This window comes from Sodiomyces alkalinus, assembly GCF_003711515.1.
Source record: "Sodiomyces alkalinus F11 unplaced genomic scaffold SODALscaffold_6, whole genome shotgun sequence".
Lineage (NCBI taxonomy): Eukaryota > Fungi > Ascomycota > Sordariomycetes > Glomerellales > Plectosphaerellaceae > Sodiomyces > Sodiomyces alkalinus.
In genome coordinates this window covers 2,180,085-2,201,479 of record NW_021167084.1, presented here as the reverse complement: position 1 = coordinate 2,201,479, position 21,395 = coordinate 2,180,085, and the positions used below count along the sequence as shown (strand labels likewise).

The window sequence follows — 21,395 nt, the reverse complement described above, 5'->3', positions numbered from 1 at the left end:
ATAAATGAATGAAGAAAACAAGAACCGTGGACTTGGAGCTCTCAGCTGGAGTTGTTGAATAAATGGAGCGTTTTGTTAGATAAACAACTTGGATGATTATTAGACGCTGTGGTAGTGCCTAACGGGGTGGGACTTTTCATCCAGGGTTCCTTCCCTTGAATCCATTTTGCTGACAGAAGGTAGTAGATACTGGGCACGGGCCTATTTCTCGGTGTATCTAAAGTCACTCTACCTGACTAGCAGGGAAGAGGATTATACCTGAGTACCTATTCGTAGATTCAATCAAGTTGTTCCTTATCTCGACTGTCACAATGCTTGATCCGCGGCGCGACCCGGGGGTCCGCGGGGGAGAAGGGGGGGGGGGGGGGGGGTTCAATTTCCGGCCGTACAAAACTAGTAAGCGCCAACCACTGAGTTGCACGTAGGCCTCGGGGTAATCGAGTGTAGGGGATGTTCCTCTTATTGCACGCAGGTTTTGAAGCAACGTGTTACTCCGAGAATATCCAATACAAGTCGTTAAATCGGATTCGAGACATTTTAAATGCCGACCTACCTTACCTTACTCTACCTGTCTACGCAGTATGTAATTATGCTGGCGTAACATTCAGCCCTACGACACAGACGCCCCGCTGTGGAGATATGACCAACGGTACGTACCGCTAATAGATACCTGGGCGTATCCGTGCCCGTATCTAGGTACCGTATGTACGTGTACGACGTACCAAACCATCTCAGACAGATGTGGCTTGTTAGCAGGACTGCTGTGGCTGATGTTCCTTCCTGAATGTACACCCCGCCAACGTCTGTCAACCAAAACGTTTGCCGAAACTTGATTCTTCAACTTGCGAGAGACAATTCTTGACAATACACCTATTCCCCGTGTTTCCGTTTCGGTCTCAATTTTTTTTCCGCATCTCTCACATTACTTTAGCTAGGAAGACCACAGCCCTATATCTTCTCATGCTATCCTCAGACGAAACGTTGCTGCAAATTTGACGTATCTACATTTTTCATCAGTTGGCGTTGTGCGGGGTATATCACAGCTTCACATCGCCATATATGAACATCCCGTGTGAACGCGGTCACAACCTCGAAACCTGATAACTGGTCCCTGAGCGCTTCGAACTTCCGGGTACAGCGTCATCTGGCACCAGAATCTGGTTGGGACCATGGCAGTAAACCGGATTGAAGGGGACGAGGAGCTCCACGTCGGGGGGTGAGTCTTAGTTTTACCCGCTCTCCTGTCATGACGCATCCGCATACACAACAGTGCCAGGAGTGGTTCGGCGGGATAAACGAACAAAAGCGTGTTGACCAACCAACCCGCAGCATCTGGGCCCTGAAAAGACCCTCGGCCCTTGCGGAGCGGGGCATCACTCACGTTCTCTCCGTCGTGCGTTGCAGTCCCTCCGAGGAATGGGGACACAGGTACAGGCACATGGTCATTGACGTCGACGACGTAGACGACGAGGACCTGTTATCCGAATTGCCTCGCGCGGTGCGATTCATCGAAGCGGCCCTCCACCCGGAAACCGCCCGGGGCGACGCTGCCAAGAAGGACCAGGCGACGGGTGAGGACGACGAGGATCGCCGTGGGATGACGAGCGACGCCGAGAGGAGCGACATGCGCTCACGACTATCCGACAGCCCCGACGCCATCGTCCCAGCACCGGCTCTCGAGGGCCTGGCGCTTGCCGACCCCGCCTCCCCGTCCGCCCCGGGCGCCGTCTTCGTGCACTGCGCCATGGGAAAGTCCCGATCCGTCGCCGTGACGGCCGCTTACCTGCTGTACAAGCACCCTGCCAAGTTTGGCCGCGCGTCGCACGAAAACGCGGCGGCGGCAGCCTCACGCGCCGCGCCGACGCCCGCCGCCAAGGCCGCCGTGGAAGCGGCCGTGGCGCACATTCGTCGGGCGCGCGAGATTGCGGAACCCAACGACGGGTTCATGAGTCAGCTGGAGCTGTGGTGGGATATGGGATGCCCCGCGGCGCCCGGGCGGCTGGAGGCGAACCCGGCTTACCAGCGCTGGTGCTACCGGCGGGAAGTGGAGCGGAGCCTCGCGGTCGGGGAAGCGCCTTCGAGGATCCGGTTCGAGGACGAGGAGAGGGGCGGGGAGGCTGTCTCTGCTACGTCGGCGGCCGCGGCGAGGAGGGAGGAGGGCAGGGAACTACGGTGTAAGAAGTGCCGGCGGGTACTCGCTACGGCGGGCTTTGTGGTGGATCATCAGCCCGACGCGCGCGGGGCACATGAGAGATATCCCGGACAACAACGACAGCAGCAGCGGCAGCAGGAGCAGCAACAGCAACAACAACAACAATGTCAGCATTTCTTCGTCGAGGCGCTCGGGTGGATGCGCGGCGCTCTGGAGACGGGGGAGCTGGAAGGGCGTCTTACGTGTCCCAACGAGCGGTGCGGGGCGAGCCTGGGACGGTATAGCTGGAAAGGGTTTAAGTGCAACTGCGGTGGGTGGGTGATTCCGGCGTTCAGCTTGGCGCGGGGGCGAGTAGACGAGGTGAAGACCGGAGTAGGGCGAGGGAGAGGCGGGGTAGACGCCAAGTCTGCGGCGGCTGCCAGGGTGGCCATGGGCATTCGAATGCCGCCTTCTGTGGCGCCCAGAGGAAGCAACGGAGGGAATGGAAGACTCTGAATTGGGAGCTTTGCTGGAACCTGGAACCTTGAAATGAAAATGAATTCTGGCCGCCGTCCAGTCGTTCATTCGAATCCCGCCGTGCCTCCTCAGCTTCCATCATGCATGAGGCAGCGGAAAGTTCTCACCGTCTTCCAAGTTCTTACCTAACCCTTTCCCTTCTCCCTCTCCCTCTCCCTCTCCCTCTCCCGGCCCTGCCCGACTCCCATGCAAATTCATTTATTGTCTACCGATATTGCCTACCGATATTGTCTACCGATATTGCTTGGCTGGCGGCATACACGCCGGCGATGGCTGACCAATGTCATCTGGGCAACATTACTCCCCCTTTCCTCAGTATGTCTCAGTCAGGGCCACATTTACATCAAACAATCACCAATCCCTTCGGCATGATCGTCATGCTTCAACGGTAGCCTTATTCTTTTTCGGGGTTGCTGGACTCCCTTGTGCAGAAGAAACCTTCCTATCGAGTGACCAACTTCTTTTGAATATCTGACCCTCTTCTCCCTGCATCATCTCTCTCACCGCCCCCGCCAAGGTCTCTAAAGGTACCTAGGTACTTTAGGGAGACGAAACTCGCGAAACTCCTTTTAACTAGGTACCTTACCAGTGTACCTTATGAATTACCGTCGACTTGCCTGATCGGAACCTGCAAATAAAACTTAGGGAGATATACGTTGCAACGGTTGTGTTTCGTGTAAGTACCTACATATGAATGCGGTACGTAGTATATACTGTACGCCATACGTCTTGGAAAATGCCTGTATTCGGATAGCCCGAGCTGATGATGCCTGCATTTTCAAATGGCCTCGCAGTTGTACCCATCTTGAAGTCCCCTGTTCCCTGACATCCGTGACTTGTCCATGCCAAATTCCTGGTAGGCTGATCCATCTGATCCATGGACTAGCAGTTGGTGTTTTGAAGACGGGTAGACGGGAGAGTTCATGGACTGGTCTCCGCCCAATCTAGGAAGACGTCCCTTGGCGCTCTTGCTCTTGTTTAGTTGGCCCTATAGGGCCAGGGGCGGTTGGGCGGTTGGGCGGTTTACTGTGCAACATACAAGGTATTCCCCCCCAAGCTGACCCCCAAGTAATTACAGCATGTACGTTGTACGTCGTACATGTACATACAACGTACATTGTACTCCGAAATTAATTACCCCGTCCTCGTGAGCACCACAGTGTGTAAGGTATTTATTAGTCGATACCCAACGGCCCCAACCTCCTTGGGAAAGCCAAGGTGACCTTGGGGCGTTGGTTGAGCGACTCCTTTGGCTTGAACCCTGCCTTACAAGCATGATTAGGTACCTTAGTCGGCATTGGTCCTGGCGCGTCTTACATGGTTCTCCGACTTCTTAATTTTAAGTGCTGACACAATGATGTAAGCTGAGCCTTATAAAGCAGACCAAAAATAATTAAAACGCCTCAAGTCAGCAGCCGTGCACGTTGTTGGTGGAGCTAACTCTGTAGGTGTAGGGGTGAAATCAGTCCAAAGGTCCTTTCTGACGGTGAGCTGCAGTGATCAGGTTGCGGCAGTTCGCCCTACATACTAAATCCCAGGAAAGGAATCAGCCTGGAAGTTCTTTGGGTCACGGACTTGGCACCGAGCTGACCAGCTATTAGGGGGAGGGAAGGGGGTGTATTCTTTCACGTGACTTTCTAGAAATCGACGGCTGCATAAGGCCCCCCTGTTTAATATATGTGAGGTATCTTAGATTCACGCCACGGTGTTCGAGAGTGAAGACCCCCAAGCCCTACACCGTAACCCCTGGGTTTTGTATACCGCCCACGAGGGTGCATTTTGTGTTAGGGGGTTAGAGGGTTGGGCGTCTTCTCATTTGTGGGTCTGGCTCGATATGATGCCGTCCGGGGTTATCACGGCAAGATTACGTTGTATCTCTGGAGGTTGGCGAAGTAAACATGCATATGAATAATAAAATACTTTGTAATAGTGCAGCATTCCTTCCCCAGGACAAGGGTCATTGATGAGAATGTACTGAGTACAACGTACGACGCGTGGGGGATTTCGCTCCTCGTTGGGGGAAGACGCAAACAAGAAAGAAGAGGAAGAAAAAGTCTGCAGGGTCAATCTCAGACCCAACGTGGCTTTTTAGGCAGTCGCTTGATTGGCACACTACGTAGGTAATTGCGTCCAAGAGGAGGGAACCCTTGTCGTCCAGCCATAAGGCGTAGGGCTACAACCTGGAGGTGACACGAGACGAAATCGCTCGAGGGCCCACTACTCTCAAGGACCTGACCTGCGGGGAGGGTACGTTGTACACGTACACCGCACCGGGCCCGTCGGGTCCGGGCTGACTCAAAGTGCCCCGAGTCCTTCTGGTTCAGCCTCGTCGAACCAACCACGTTCCCCGAGCGCCGTGGACTCAGTATCAACACAGGGTCATCGTCCTTTGTCTTGAGACGCGTCCTGACGTTGCCGTCCCCCACGAGCAACCGGCTATCCCCCTTGATCCCCAGTCCGGGAGATTCGGTTTTCTATGATGAATGAAGGAGCCGGACGACGATGGAGCCGAGCTACATATGGCGCAGAAAACCAGATTTAATTTGTGGACGGCTAGTGGCTGATTGGTGTAGCACGGCCAAAGATGCCGACAGCTGGCAGCGCTAGTCCTTTTGTGGAAGAAAAAGGAAATGCTGAAGGCTCGCGGATTGTGGGTTCGCGGGGATGTGATTGATATCACAAAATGCCTCGAGGCTTTTCCGCCGAACTAGGCCAGTAGGTCGGTCTCGTGAATTGAAGCCCGGTTTCGGAACTGTGGCCCGAGAACAATGTCTGTTCAATAGTTCAATACCCGAGCTGGCAATAAAAAGCCCGTTGTGAAGCGGACGTCGGCGAGGTCGCGATGTTGATGAGTGTTGCCCAATAACTAATTACCCGAAACTCAGCCTCTCGGGATGATTTGGCGACCCTGTCAGCCTGCCTGTCTTTGCAATATATGCTGACCCTCGGGATACCGGAACAGGCCATTCCAGAAGGCTTGACGATCTCCGAAAGGAGTGTCTCATCCCGTATCCATGTAGTGCGTTCCGCTTCTTGGGAGGGTGAAGAGCGGTCGAAACGCGGCGTTCTCCATCTGCCGAGTACTTTGTAGATTGTGCGCCGCACGAGAGACCGCTGCGGACCATACGTACGAAGCAGTGCGGCAAAGGACGGTGCAGCTTCTCCAAGCGGAAGTATGGAAGGATGGAAGTATGCAGATAGAAAGGCGCCCAGCTCTTCGGCGCCGTCAGGAAGAGCTGCCGGGAGCACCCTTGGGCACGGACGGGAAGAAGGTCGGTTGCATCATCCGTTCTCTGTTCCGTTTCGCAATTTCCATCTGCCGCTTCTTCTCGACTCGCATGGCGAAGAAATTTCTGTCGCGAGGGGGCTAATTAGTAAATGATGTACTGTGGTTGTTGAGGCGAAAACAAAGAGAACGGCATCGTGAGACTCCTCTAACCTGTGCAGGGAAAACACCCGGGGTTCATCTTCGGGGTCCGGGGTGGAGGTTTCGGTTTTCCTGTCCTGTGTTTGGTTAGTGGACAGAGCCAATATCAACGAAACGAGACCCTGCCGATGGGGCGTGGGTAGAAGCGCGGCCGTGCTAAAAGGAGGGGGGCTCACCTTTTGAGATGCAGAGTCCTGCTTCTCGTCATCGACCTTACTGCTCTTGTCCTTGTCGGCATCTGTATCCTTGTCTTTATCCTTGTCTTTATCCTTGTCTTTATCCTTGTTTTTCTCCTCCTGTTCTTTCTTCTTACGCTGTCTCTCCTCGTATTCCTTCTTTACTTGCTCAAGCGCATCTTCCAACTCCTTCTTCTTCTTCTTGGCCTCGACGGCGGCCTGGTCGATGATAGGGGAACAGAAATGCGTGTCCTTGAGATGGCCCGGGCATGCGTAGAAGAAGTCCTACGTACAGTTAGCACGAGTCCGGCCTCTGACCCTCTTTCTATTTCCCTCTCCGTCTTCTTAACCCACTTCTCTTTCTATGGGAGCACGGCACCTTTTTTTCGGGGGCCACAAGGACACTGCTGGTGGGCCGATGACATATTTCGCAGCCTTTCGCGTTGGTCTCTGCGACCTTCCGGTGAGTGTAGATGTTGGCAAAGGACATGGTTAGCCTCTCGAATACCGCCGACCCATTTGACGAAGTTACGGCGGGGGTACACTAGTAAACGGCTGAGTGGCGTCGTGTTGTGCTTCGGACCTGACGATCTGGACAACGTTCACTGAATGGTGTCGAAGTTTAGGCGCCTTACCTACCTTAGGTAATAACGAAGTAGGTAAGGAGGGGGGAGATGAGCTGTGGTGGAGCTTCTCAACGGGCTCGACTGGTCCAAGCTCTCGAATAACCTTGATGAGCGATACTTGATGAGCGATAAAGGATCCAGCGATAAGTGATAACCCATAATTAAGATACCGCACCTTACCTGAGGTAAGGTACCTTAGGGACAAATCATTCCTTGTTGTTTGGTCCCCCCGAAGTCGGCCTGGGCCAGCAGAAAAATGATCCAACGCCCCAAAAAAAAAAGGTGATCGAGTCATAGCTCCCATTGAAAATCCCAACACAACAACTACAGGCATTTTTGCAACCATTGAAAGTAAACAATGGCTTCCCAGTCGAAACCCGGCGAGAACATGCTTTGGGGAGGCCGCTTTACCGGTAGGTTTCCAATTTCCCTGCCAATTGTCTATTCCCACGGCCCGTCCCTCCTCCCACCCAGGCCTGCCGTAGACTCAATAGAATACAGGAGACTGACTACATCTCCGTCTCTTGTTAGGCGGCCTCGACCCATTGATGGTCCAGTATAACGAAAGCATCTTCTTCGACAAGGTGCTGCACAAGCAGGACATCTTGGGCAGCATTGCGTTCGCGCGCGCAAACTGCAAGAATGGCATCCTGACCCGGGAAGAGTTCGAGGCGATTGAGCAGGGTCTCTGGCAGGTGGAGAAGGAATGGGAGGAAGGCACTTTCAACATCATCTCGGGCGTCGACGAGGACATCCACACGGCGAATGAGCGGAGGTTGGGCGAGATCATCGGCAAGAACATCGCCGGCAAGCTGCACACGGGCCGCAGCCGCAACGAGCAGATCGCGTGCGACATGCGCATGTGGCTGCGCGACGAGCTGCGCAAGATCGAGGCCCACCTGGTCAGCTTCCTCCAGGTCACGGCGGCGCGGGCGGAGAAGGAGATGGACCACGTCATGCCGGGCTACACGCACCTGCAGCGCGCGCAGCCGATCCGGTGGAGCCACTGGATGCTGTCATACGGGTTCGCCTTCGCGGCCGACCTGGAGCGGCTGCGCGAGGTGATCAAGCGGGTCAACCGGAGCCCGCTGGGGTGCGGCGCGCTGGCGGGCAACCCGTTCCACATCGACCGCGAGGCCATGGCGGCGGAGCTCGGGTTCGAGGGCCTGCTGTGGAACTCGATGGGCGGCGTGGCGGACCGCGACTTCGTGACCGAGACGCTCCAGTGGGGCGCCATGCTCATGCAGCACGTCTCGCGCTGGGCCGAGGACCTCATCATCTACTCGGCGGCCGAGTTCGGCTTCGTCCGCCTCGCCGACGCCTACTCCACCGGCAGCTCCCTGATGCCGCAGAAGAAGAACCCGGACAGCCTGGAGCTCCTCCGCGGCAAGAGCGGCCGCGCCTTCGGCCACATGGCCGGCTTCATGATGACGCAGAAGGGCCTGCCCAGCACGTACAACAAGGACCTCCAGGAGAGCGTGGAGCCGATGCTGGACCACGTCAAGACGGTGGCGGACAGCATTCAGATCGCCGAGGGCGTCTTGGCGACGATGGAGACGAGGCCCGACAAGATGCGCGCCGCTCTGGATCCGTTCATGCTGGCGACCGATGTGGCTGATTACCTCGTCCGGAAGGGCGTGCCATTTCGGGAGACGCACCACATTTCGGGCCGGTGCGTGGCCCTCTCGGAGCAGACGGGCATCCCGATGAATTTGCTCACGTACGAGCAGCTGAAGGGGATTGATGAGAGGTTTGACGAGGATATTGCCGAGACGTTCGACTACGAGAAGAGCGTTGAGATGCGATCTGCGCAGGGAGGAACTAGCCGGGCGACCGTCCTAGAGCAGATCAAGGTGTTGCGGGAAATGCTGGCTTGAAGGTTGCATGTGGGTTGAGAGGGTGTAATAGGGATTGGGTCAGAATCCCCCGGGCGTCTTGGGCATCTTTGGGGAAGGAGGATGAACTTGGTCTTTTATATTTGAAGGAGCGGGTCAGATGGGGAAGAAAAAGAAATGTAATACATTGCGTGGTATTTGTATTTTTTCCATCTTAGAACGGACTACCTTATTTTCGTCCATTGTCATGATGCTGGCAGAATGGTGATAACTGTCGCATAGGCACACGGACCACGACGTGGTCCATAGGGGATCCAGGGGGGATTTATGTTGAATAGATTATAGTCTTTTCGGTTACGTAACGGGCCGGATTGCCAAGAGTATAATCCGGGTGGACGCTTGCAGAATCTGCACTATATAAAATACGGTGGTAGCGTTTCCCTGACGGTCTGACACAGTTATAATTATACATAATTCCCTTAATCAATTTTAACCTATTGTATAACGATTTTAACTACGCTTTATCTGATAATTAAGAGTCTTACTTACTAAGTGAATTACCTACCTCTACTACTACTACCGATTTAAGAAGCTATCTAGCTACGCCGATATAGCGAGTCTATTCTATAACCTCTATATAACACTTTACGACTATTTATAATCCTGTTACGTAACCGTAAAGATATCGTATCTTAGCACTATTACGTATAAAACCTATAAGGATTAAGAGCTTTAGCGATGCCTATACGAATCGGTTACCACCTATAATAATATATGGAGGTTTCTCCACCTAGTTAATCCGACTTAAACCCCCGAGGAGCCTATAATACCGAATTACGACTCTTTCCCCTCTATAACGCCTAGGCTTACCCCTATATAATATCTTAACCTTACAGACGCCGGCCAGAAGGCGTACGACGTTAAAATCGCGCGCTAGAAGATTATATAAGCGTAATACGATAGCTACCTAAAGGGGATCAACGCTATACTAACCTAGCAGGTTAATACTATCGACTAAAGCCGTAGATAACTACTACGAGGAGGTATACCCTATAAGGTGTACGAAGCCGTTAAACGCGATACGGATTAGTACCTAGCCACCCGCTAAATCGACACCTATAAAGAGTATATCGAGTATACTCGTTATCCTGCGAATAGCCTAAGAAAGCTCAGGGAGTGGTTAGATAAATAGCAGCTACTACTATAAAGCTATAAAAATACCGGTTCGAAGCCCGCCACGTATATATAGGTTATAGATTTCTTTAGAGGTATACGCCTCTATACCGGCCGCGATTAGATAAAGGCCGAGGGACGCCTTATAGATAACTAGGTAGTTATACCCGAAGACCTTTATACTCTCGGTTAGAACTATATTAATACTAGACTTAAAGACTAAGGAAAACGCGGTAGCCACCGCGCTATAGTATTCCCTACACTATATACCGGAAGCGAAAAGGGCGAGGATACCTTAAATACCACGGCTAAGCCTAAGAAGGGTGGCCGTGGGAAGAATAAAGCTAAGAATCCTATAGCTATACCTTCTACTAATTTAGCTAACCGTTCCTTTTCTAAACGCCGCTAATCTACTCTATAAAGAGGGTAGATCTACCGCGTATACGCTATACCTAGCCACGATATTAACGCCTACTTCTATCTATTCCCGGATACGGTATATAATAACTAGACGCCCTGCGAGAACACTAAAATAACCGTCTAACGGATCCTTAAATACGACCCCGCTCTACGCGCGGAAATAGAAGACCTACGCGCCGTAAAGAAGGTGAAAAAGGATATAAGCCGGGACTCTGTATAGCTTAAAGAGGCGTGACTCGACTATAGCCGCGTCCGTAGTATCCGTAACGGCGTCTCCCACGCCGCTAGCTTTATAGCAGGAACCGCTACTACTAGTTACCCTCTTCGAGCCTCTGCTATCCTTAATTCCGGTGCTATTATTTATATTTTTAACGATTTTTCCCGAATTTCTGATTTTATACCCGCCACGCAGGGAGACTACGTAGTAGCCGGTAGTTTGTCCCTGCCTATTAAAGGTTACGGTAACGTGACCGTAAGATTAAACGGACTATTAGGAGGCCTCGATTTTAGACTATTAAACGTCGTATACTACGAAGATTTTACCTATAATTTAATCTTAAACGAACGGTTACGACTACGAGGATACTAGTAGGATTAGAAGCCACTAAATAACTGTATTCGGCGTTCCGATAGATCTATACTATACTAGCTAAGTCACCGCTTTAATTAAACCGTTATTAAATACGTGCTCTCTAACCGATCTACGGCTGCTTTTCTAGGCTTTTCTTCTTCTTCTATTACCCGAAAAGCCGTTTATGAATCGACGATACGGTATCTAAGCACTATAGAGGGTATCCTGTGGTATCTACGGCTAGGGCACGTAGGCCCTAAACCACTTTAGTATCTAGAAGAGCAGACGCAGGGGGTTAAAATCAAGGGACCAATAACTATCGACTATAAGGCCTACGAGCTTATAAAGATAAAGCGGTATATTAGCAGGCACCCTTATAACGCACCTGCTTCTATAGGGGAGCGGTGGGCGATTAATTTCACGGATTTTAACCGAACGTCCGAAGGAGACTCGCGGTTTATATTTTTCACCGACCGTTATAGTAGTTTTACGGCCACCTATATTATAAAGAGTAAGCTAACAGTGGATATCCTTATAATAATCAAGGAATTCCTCGCCTAGGTAGACCGCTAGTTAGGCTATAAGGTGCGTGTTTTCGGATCTAATAATAAGCTAACTTAATCCCACGATATCACCTAATTTCTACGTGAAGAGGGTATCCTTTTAGAGGCCTCTGCTACCAATACGTAAGCCTAGAATAGAGGTGCAAAACGCGCTACTACTATAGTTATATCGAAGGGTCGTACGATGAATATCCACGCTAAACTACCACCATTTATATAGCCTAAGCCTATTCCCACGGCCGTATACGTCTATAACCGGATACCACGAAGGCAGTAAAAGGATTAGAAAACGCCCTATAAGGTCCTCTTTAAAAGGAAGCCGATTCTATCACACCTTTATGCCTACGGCTATACGGTGTACGCGATAACTAAGGACGCCTAAAAGGGTGCTAATAAACTATAAAATCATATTACTCCTCGCGCCTATATCGGCTACCTTATCGGCTACGATTCCACTAATATCTTCCGTATCTAGGTGCCTAGCCTACGACGTTATAACCGCGTCGTCCGCACGCGCGATGTGGATTTTAACGAACGCGCCTTCTTTAACGGCGATATTAACGCCTTTAAGGACGACCTCCGTTAATTAACCGAGAAGTAACTAAAAGACCTAATTAGTTAGATTAAGCAGGAGAGGACTAGAGATTCACGGCTGTTTACGGACGTATAAGCTAAGGACCCCTCCCTTTATATAACTGCTTATTTTGAATTATTAGATCCGGGGATAAACGCCCCCGGATCCCCTTCCTCAACGGCTTTACCGTTAAGGTTATAGTCCGTAATACCCGGCCGTAAGGGGGTGGAAGAGGCTAGATAAAACTTAGGTCACGAATAGTACGATTTAGCGGGTATAGCGCCTAATTACCGTCTATAACCACCTATTCCGCTACTTCCCTCTCTACTAGTAACCCCGCCGTCGGTTATAGCGCTAATAGTAGCCGTTATATTAGGAAATCGTGATACCCCTGCAGTTATAGCCGTAGGGTTCCAGGATAACGGAATACGGTGCTACGATACCCCTATAGCTACGGCTATAGGGCTCCTATTAAATAAAGGAGCATAACTAATTCGGTAAGGAGATAGCTAGAAAAGAGACTATTAGGTAGCTACGTTTAACGCTAGCCACCACGCCCCTAATATACGCACCTTAGATAGGACTCCGCTAACTAAATTACAGTTAAAAAGGACTACTCCTATAATGCTATAGCGGCGTTTATCGCTACTACTCGAACCTAAGGCCCCGATAGCTATCTCGGAAAATATAACCCCGGCGGTAGCCTCGGGAAGTATTACTCCGGCGGTTACTCCGGCGGTTACTCCGGTAGCCTTTACCGCGAAGATCTATCGTAAAGACCTCCCCCCTCCTCTGAACAACCCTCGCGATATACCCTTATACCCTTACGGCCACCTATTCCGACAGGTATAAGAAGACCATCTACGGAGCCACGAGGAGATAGGGTCGTGGATACGGGTACTAGCGTCTACCGCAGATAAGAATTAGGTTCTTAACTCGATATAGGTAATAATATATAAATTCGATAAGTATAGGTTTCTATATAAATATAAGGTAAGGCTTATAGTACGAGGAGATTAGTAGTATTAATCCTCCCTCGAGGAGACGTACGCAGTAACGCTACGGGATAGGTATTCCGCGCGATAATAGTAATAGCCGCCCTTTTTAACCTTACGCTATTATAATTTAACGTTATAAATGCGTTTATATATGCGTCCCTCCCCTATAATATTTTTATATACCCGCCGCTAGGCTTTCTAGCCCCTAAGAGTCGTTTATACCTGAAAAAGGCGCTATATAGACTTAAGGAGTCCCCGCTGCTTTAGTAAAAGCACTTTTCGGCTATTCTTTTAGCGGACGGTTTCTAGATAGTGCCGTAGGAACCGTATTATTTTCTGCGCCGTGGTTTAATCCTATTCTTCTACGTTAACGATATCGTTATTACTTATAAGGAATAATATAAGGCGTAGATAAAGCAGGCCGTTAATAACCTATAACGCCACTATAACCTATAAGATAGCGATCCTCGATAGTGGTTTCTTAGTATTAAGGTTATTCGCGACTGCGTTACCCGTAAAATCTGGCTATTATAACGCGACTACGTTATAAAATTAGAACGCCTTTTAAAGCCGAATAGTAAGTATAGCAGTAATTACTACCTAACACACCTAATCAAAATCGCAGAACTACTACCCTATTTAGGGACCTCGACTAATATCAAAAGCTATTAACGGAAGATAGAATCTATGCTATACGTAGTAGTGATATCGCGGCCTGATATCGCGTTTATAGTATCTAGGCTATACCGCTTTAACGTTAATCCAGGGCCTATACACTATAAGGCCGTAGATTATCTTATTCTTTATCTATTAAAAGCTAATCGTTTACGTTCAAACTAGGGGGTAGCAATACTATCGAAATCTATACTAATGCCTCGTTTACCGATAATACCCTCGATCGTAAGAGCAGTCAAGCGTTCGTGATACGCTTATTTAGCGGTATAATAGCGTGGCGCGCTAATAAGCAGGATACGGTCACGACGTTAATAACAGAGGCAGAGCTATTAGCGTTAGTATAAGATATAAAAGAGGGTATCTTTATATAACGCTTATTACTTAGTATAGGAGTAGAATTTAACGATCCGGAATTAAGGACCTTATACGATAATAACTAAATAATTCGATTAGTTAATTAAGAGATTAGTATATTAATAACACGCCTCCGCCACGTCGATATCCACGGCCACTAGTTACGTTAAGTAAAGGAATAAGGGTAAATACTCGTAACGTATATTATAAGCGCGGAAATAGTGGTAGACGGATTAACGAAGGCGTTATACGGCGAGAAATTTAAGATATTCAGGTCCTAGGTAGGCGTGATAGATATACGGGAACGGTTATAGCAGAAATAGCTAGAGAAAGTCCGGATAGAATATTTAGAGGACCTGGAGGATAAATTTAAGGGCGGATATAGCGAATAGATTATATAACTGGATTATCTGCCGATTACGAATAGCTTTAATCGCCTATCTAACATTTTAGGGCGATTAGGGGGTATATCGAATAGACTATAGTCTTTTCGGTTACGTAACGGGCCGAATTACTAAGAGTATAATCCGGGTAGACGCTTATAGAATCTGCACTATATAAAATACGGTGGCAGCATTTCCCTAACGGTCTAACACAGTTACAATTATACACAATTGCCTTAATCAATTTTAACCTATTCTGTGACGATTTTGACTACGCTTTATCTGATAATCCACGCTATAACTAAGGGCTTCAGATATAACAGAGGCGGATACCGGAAAAGACTGAATAGAATCCAAATAACTTAGTACCCATAACAGAGTCTTTACCACCTAAATTAAGGGTATAAGAGACTCTCCTAGATATAACTTAATATAATACACATACACGAGATTTCTGCTCTACTAAGTTAATTATTTAAGTGCCTATTTAACGTGCGATAGTTATAAGCCCGGTTTATAATGCTAAAACGATAGATATTAATAAGGCTACCCCTATTCTACTATAAAGAAGTAATCACGTTTATATAAGCACTCTTAAATAACTACAATTAACCTAATTAGAGTAATTAAGAGATTAATTAATCTACTTATTAATTTGACTAACTAATAAATAATAAACTAGTAAAGATATCTTCTAATATATCTAACGCCGAATAAAAGGTAACCACCACTACCCTTATTAACTAGAGGGATTAGGTAACGTGGGAGCGCGCCGTGCGCGGTAAATCTACCTCCTGTTAGAAAAACTATCTCGATCTAAAGCTAAGCGATAAGGAGGCTAATACCTACCTGCTTCTTAAGCCTATACTACCTAATATCCGTAAGTATAAGGCCCTCGCCGTGGACCCTAACGCGGAGGAGGCTATAGCCACTACTATCACGGCTACTCCGTCTTCCACTATCACGCTAAAGGGCGACGAGGATACTACGGATATCGCCGCTACTACGGCCGTTACCACGGCGGCTACGGCCGCCGGTAAGAAGAAGACGGCCGCCCGCCGGAAGGCTACGGCCGTAATAAAAGAAACACCGACCAGGACACCCACGTCTATCGATAACCTCCCTAAAAAGAGGTATATGCGCTACCTATAAGATCGCCGCGTATACCGCGAAGAAAAGGCAGACTATAATACGTAGTAGAAGGAGTTTAATAAGGTATACTCCTATATTAAAGGGACCGTTTATACTATATTACGTAGCCTTCTAGCCTAGCTATAGGACGATACCGTAAATAACATATAGGCCTAGATTACTCTCCTATATGTATACGTAAAACCGATACCTATAGACCTCCGTAAGGAAGCCCTAGTTATATACCGATAATATACTACGCCTATAAAGGCTATACCTAAGGATATAAACGCCTAGATGGTAAGCTAGAAAATAGCGATAATATACTATAAATATATAGGCGTTTTAGAGCCATTAAGCGCGGACTATTAGGCGGAAAACCCGTTAAAAGCTATTAGACCTATCGCCCAGGAATAGAGTAATAACTACCTAGTAAATAACTACGATAAGATTACGGAAAATAAGCTAACGATTAACAACTTCGTAAAGGCTTTACGGGCGGTTCTTAGTAATATAAAGAGCCTATAATCCTCTACTATAAAGCCTAGAGTCGGGAGACGCACCTTTAACACCCTTAGGAACCTCCCTAATACTAAGGATACTACTAATAATAAAGATAATAAGAAGCGTCCTCGTAGCGATACGTCCGTAAAGGCTATCCCTCCCGTAATAAGGAGGCCTTACGAGATATATAAAAACCCCTATACTACCGCCGCCTATTAGTACATAAGGCCGGATATACGTCCTTATACCTAGCGTGGCCGCGAGGATATTACGAAGGTTACGGAAAAGAAGATACGTAACTATAGTTTTAAAAGCCGCGTAAACACCGCGATATAAAAGAGGCGGGAAGCAGTAGCTACTACCGCTAATAAGATAGAGGAAGTCTAGGAAGATTAACTCTATAATACTACGCCTACTACTATAATAGTTTATAAAGACCTATCTGTTACCGCGACGGGACTAGGAGCCTACCTAACCTAAGAGGTAGCGCGTCGTCGTACAACGATATTATTAAGATTGTAATAAGAATAAGGGGTATCTCTTTCTATTAACTAAGCCAGAGCGTTATTATACTACGCGATTCTAGATTCAGGACCGTTAATCTATATCTTTAATAATTAAGGCCGTTTTACGGCCGTTAGACTACCTATAGATACTTTATCCTTATCCCTTTAGGTGGGTACTTATAAGGCTCCTATCCTCGGATACGGAGACGTTAAGCTACGTATATAATTCTTATCGGGTATAAAAAGGCTACTACGCCTTTATAATGCCGTATACTATAAGGAATTCGTTACTAATATCGTCTCGGAACTCTAGCTACGCCTATAAGGTTACCACTAGGATACCGTAAACGATACTATTATTAGCTCCGCCGATAACCAGCCTATCTATAAGCTACTAGATATCCACGGCTAGTATATAATCGAGCGCGCGGAAGCCACGGCCGCCACCGTATTCGCGGTCTCGGTAAGGCACCCGCGCGATAACCCGTAGGGGAGATTATAATAACCGCGGTAACCGTAGAAGACTACGGTATAACGGTGGCATAAACGCCTTAGCCACTACGGCACTAATACTCTCGCGAAGATCGTTAACGCCACTTAGGGGGTAAAGATAAAGGGACCTTATATAACGGACTATAACGCGTATAGGTAATCGTAAGTGCCTATATAAATCCGGCGGATACTATCCCTTTACCCGTTAAAGCCCGGAGAGGCCCTAGCAATTAATTTTCACGATCTAGAAAAGGCGGAGCCGTTAATAGGCGGCCTATATAAGTCTATTATATTCGTTATAGACGTGTATATAGGTTATACGTGAGATTACTATCTATAGAAGAGAGACTAAGGTTCTATCCTGCACGCGTTAAAAGACGTTTTTGCCCTGCTTAAGACCTAATTCGACGTCTGGCTATATATCCTATAAGTCGATTCCGAGATATTTTAGCACTTAGAAGTCGTTGCTTTCCTCGCTACTAAGGGGGTAAAAGGCTAGCCGTTAGCACTATATTTATAGGATTAAAACGGCGTTATAGAACGGATTAAAGGTATAGTTAAGAGAAGAGCGAGGGCTATAAGGATTAGAGCTAATCTGCCTATATCTATCTAGTCTAAGATCTTTAAGACTACCGTGTATCTATATAATAGGACGCTATAATATATTAACGACTAGCGAACGCTATACGAAGGCCTATGTGGCCGTTAACCTAACCTTACGCACCTACGAGCTTACGGTTATAAAGCCTTTATAAAAACGCGCGATGCCTAAGCTAAAAGGGAACCGCCTATAAAGGCTAAAACCGAAGGTATAAATCGGTTATTATATCGAATACTAATCCTCGAATAGCTTCCGTATTTAGCTACCACACCTAACGGATATTATTACTATAAAAGACGTAGTCTTTAACAAAGATAAGACGTTCGACGGTAGGATTAAAACGCTATAAGCTATAGCTTCCACCGAGGAAATCGGAGAATGCCTATAATCTATCCGTATTACCTAATCTAATAAGACCGCAAATAGGCTACTATTAAGGGGTATAGCCGTAGACGTATTAGATCTCGAGTCGGAAGACTCTAACGCCACTGCTATTACTACGGGTAAAGGCGAGGCTATCGCTATTACTATAAGAGAGGCTACTACTATTAGTATAGATAAGGTTCTAAATATATAGCCTAATACCTAGGCTATAGACTTAGAACCTCGTAACTTTAATGCCATTGCTATTACTACGGGAGAGGCTATTACTATTACTATAGACTATATTACCGCTATTACTACGGGTACCGCTATTATTACGGATACTACTATTATTACGGGCACCGCTATTACTACGGATATTACTATTACTATAGGAGAAGATTTTACCACCGCTATTACTACGGGAGAGGCCACCGCTATTACTACGGATACTTTACGGTTTACTACTATAAGGTTTAAACCGTTTTCTACGCCTTTAATATCCCCGGAAGATCCCGCGCGCGCGTTCCTTATAGCGTTAGCGGTAGTTAGGGGCGTTAAGGTGGAAGAACACGATAACCACTAACGGATAGCCGGGGATACCCTTAGGGGGTGCTTATTGGCTATGCGCTTATTACCCGCGCGCCTATCTATCGTAAGTATCTATAAGACCGAGAAGGTATAGAACGATAATGCCTAAAAGGCGTTCTTTAACGCTAGAAGGACTTATAACCCTATACGCGCGAGGAAGTAAGCTATTAACGACGACGTTAGTATTATAGATTCCCCTTATACCTCTTAGCCGCTATCGCTATCGTATATAACCCGCGAGGATCTCCCGCCTTTATTAAACCACCACCGCGATATACGCATCTACCCACTATAGGAGCGGTGGTTATAGGCTAAGGGGGAATACCTTAAAGGACACCGATAGATAGGCTACTAGCGGGAGGTAGGTAGTAATTAAGCTAATTACTACGGGTTAACCCCGATATAGAGGATTCGGCTATACTCCGGATCTTCCTGACTACGCGCTTAGTTAACGGACCTATATCGCTAAGTTATCGCTACCTTATAGCTAGCCTAACGCCGTAGACTTTTCTCCTTTTTCCTTTTTCCCTCCTTAGTTCTAGATAATCTATTATTATGACCTTATTTAGTACCACGACCTATAACTAATCGTTTATATATCTAGAACTTAGCGATACCTACGCACTACGCTAGTAATAGATTAGAATCCTAACGCTACCGTCTAATAACCTATTAGAATTTAATAGGTTGTAGAGTGGACGAATTAACGGTTCGAAGAAAATAACCGAGCCCTAAACGTAAGACTAGGCCCTCTCTATAAATAATATACCGATATTAACTCGAGGCTTACTCCAATATAAGAATATTACTCGGAAATACGCTAGTTTATAGACCGATAACGCGCGAGAGAAAAAGCTAATAAGCGATAATGCTAATTAGTCGAATAGCTTATAGCCCGGCTCCTAGGATCGCTTACCCCGTAGAATCCTATACCGCCTGACTTAAATATTCCGGCTCCTTTATAGACCCCGATAATTCTTATACTAGTAGAGTCTACCCTATTACCGGTTCTATTATTAGCGCTATAGCCGATAATAATAATAGTCGCCCCGACCTTAACGGCGGTACCCCGTAAGACTATTAATAGCCCGGCAAAGCTTTTAGGGAAGCGAGTATACTACGGCGCGTAGGCCTACACGATACGGTAGAAGCTTATAATCGATAATAACCTATTCTAGAATAATATACAAGCTTAGTATATAATCTATAATTACCTAGGGCCCGAAGTATAATAGGTTATATTAGCCTTCTATAAAAGCGATAGGCCAGGTAAGCTTATAGACCCTAATAACTTCATAGCGTACCTTAATCGTATTTACCTTAATCCTACGGAATAATTGCGGGCTACCTAAGCCTTACGCACGATTCGCTAATAAACCGATAAGTTATTTACCGCCTTCCTACCACGTTTTAAAAGATAGATCGCCTTTACGGGCGGTACTAAATAGGAAGCTACCGTATAGATCTTATTTCTTAAAGGAGCGATTACCTCGTAACTTAGGGATAAGCTTATCTCCGCCCGTATTCCCATTAACTATTATACTATATAGGTTAACGGTGTATAAGAGATCGCCGGGAAACTCGAAGGTTATTAGTTCGAACGGAACTACGATAAACGAGCTTAAGACTATATAACCACGAAGAAGAATATCGATAGCGATACGAAGATAGGCGGAGTAAACCGTGTTAGCGATAGAAAGGCGAAGTAAAAGACTTAGACGTGCTATAACTATAATAAAAAGGGGTATATTACGCGGAACTATAAAAAGCTAAAAGAAAACTAAGATATAGTCCGGAAGGTTAAGGAGAACCGCGCGAAGGATCGCGATAAGAGCGTGGATAAGTTAACTAATAAGGATAACTCGGAAAAAGAATAGCTTTAACGCGAAAATAGGCGTTAAAGCCGATAGCCGCGATATAACGGGAGTAAAAAGCGTTTAGAGTACGTATTAGTAATAACCCGGTATTTATAGTAGCTAAAGTAAATAAATAGCGTATCCTCGCCTATATTAATACTAGTTACGACTACTATACCGCTATAAATAAATAGTTTACCTAAAGACTCTAATTACTATTAGTCGATAAGACGAATCGACTACTAAATAGCTTCTTAGAAGCTACCGGGACTATTAGTAGCGTAAGGATCGCCGTCTACGAGCTTAAGATTAGCAGCTACCCGTAAAGAATATTTATATACGTGGTACTAGGGCTTAATTAAGACGTATTCCTCGGGAAGCCCTAAATAGAATAAAACGATATAACGTACTATGCTAAGGATAAACGGCTTTACTACGGAGCGGCCGGATTAAATATACGACTTTACCACGAAAAGGAACCTATTAGAGTATAAGCTATTCGTGACGCTTATTTAGTTACCGGATCCGTGTTTATAGGTATTATTAGACGATTATAATAGAAGGGCGAAGAAGTCTTAGTCTAGGGAGTAAGCTTAAAGGATATCGAAAAAGCGTTATATAAAAAGTAACTAGTAGACCCGAAGGACTTTATACCCGAAGAGCTATTATAAGAATTCGGCGACCTATTTACGTTTAATAAGGCTAATTAATTACTATTATACTAATTAGAAATCGATTATAAGGTAAACCTTATAACCGAAAGCCATAGTAAAGAACTATCGCTCCCCTAAGGGCCGCTCTATAATATATTAAGAGAAGAACTCCTAGTATTACAGAAAATACTTACTAACCTAATAGATAAGGGGTTTATCCGTGCTAGTAGTTTAGAAGCCGCGGCTCCTATCCTC

At 47.0% G+C, this 21,395-nt stretch overlaps 3 protein-coding genes across 3 annotated transcripts; 2 read left to right on the top strand and 1 right to left on the bottom strand.

Annotated features, from left to right (window-relative positions):
• Nucleotides 1-311: 311 nt before the first annotated feature.
• SODALDRAFT_379468 (phosphatases II) lies at nucleotides 312-3,028 on the top strand (the record flags this gene model as incomplete). The annotated part of the gene is made up of 5 exons (XM_028615047.1): nucleotides 312-338; nucleotides 609-649; nucleotides 974-1,072; nucleotides 1,139-1,216; nucleotides 1,330-3,028. The coding sequence occupies 5 exons, from the start codon at nucleotides 312-314 to the stop codon at nucleotides 2,645-2,647; spliced, it is 1,563 nt and encodes a 520-aa protein (XP_028466076.1). The 3' UTR covers nucleotides 2,648-3,028.
• A 2,866-nt stretch (nucleotides 3,029-5,894) lies between these two features.
• SODALDRAFT_324659 (DUF1742-domain-containing protein) lies at nucleotides 5,895-6,761 on the bottom strand (the record flags this gene model as incomplete). The annotated part of the gene is made up of 5 exons (XM_028609909.1): nucleotides 5,895-6,021; nucleotides 6,108-6,172; nucleotides 6,272-6,490; nucleotides 6,565-6,596; nucleotides 6,626-6,761. 5 exons carry the CDS (start codon nucleotides 6,759-6,761, stop codon nucleotides 5,895-5,897), a joined length of 579 nt encoding a protein of 192 aa, XP_028466075.1.
• Nucleotides 6,762-7,208: 447 nt separating this feature from the next.
• Nucleotides 7,209-9,162, top strand: SODALDRAFT_312851 (argininosuccinate lyase). Its single transcript, XM_028609213.1, has 2 exons — nucleotides 7,209-7,310; nucleotides 7,429-9,162. Exons 1-2 carry the CDS (start codon nucleotides 7,256-7,258, stop codon nucleotides 8,772-8,774), a joined length of 1,401 nt encoding a protein of 466 aa, XP_028466074.1. The 5' UTR covers nucleotides 7,209-7,255; the 3' UTR covers nucleotides 8,775-9,162.
• The last annotated feature ends 12,233 nt before the right edge of the window (nucleotides 9,163-21,395 follow it).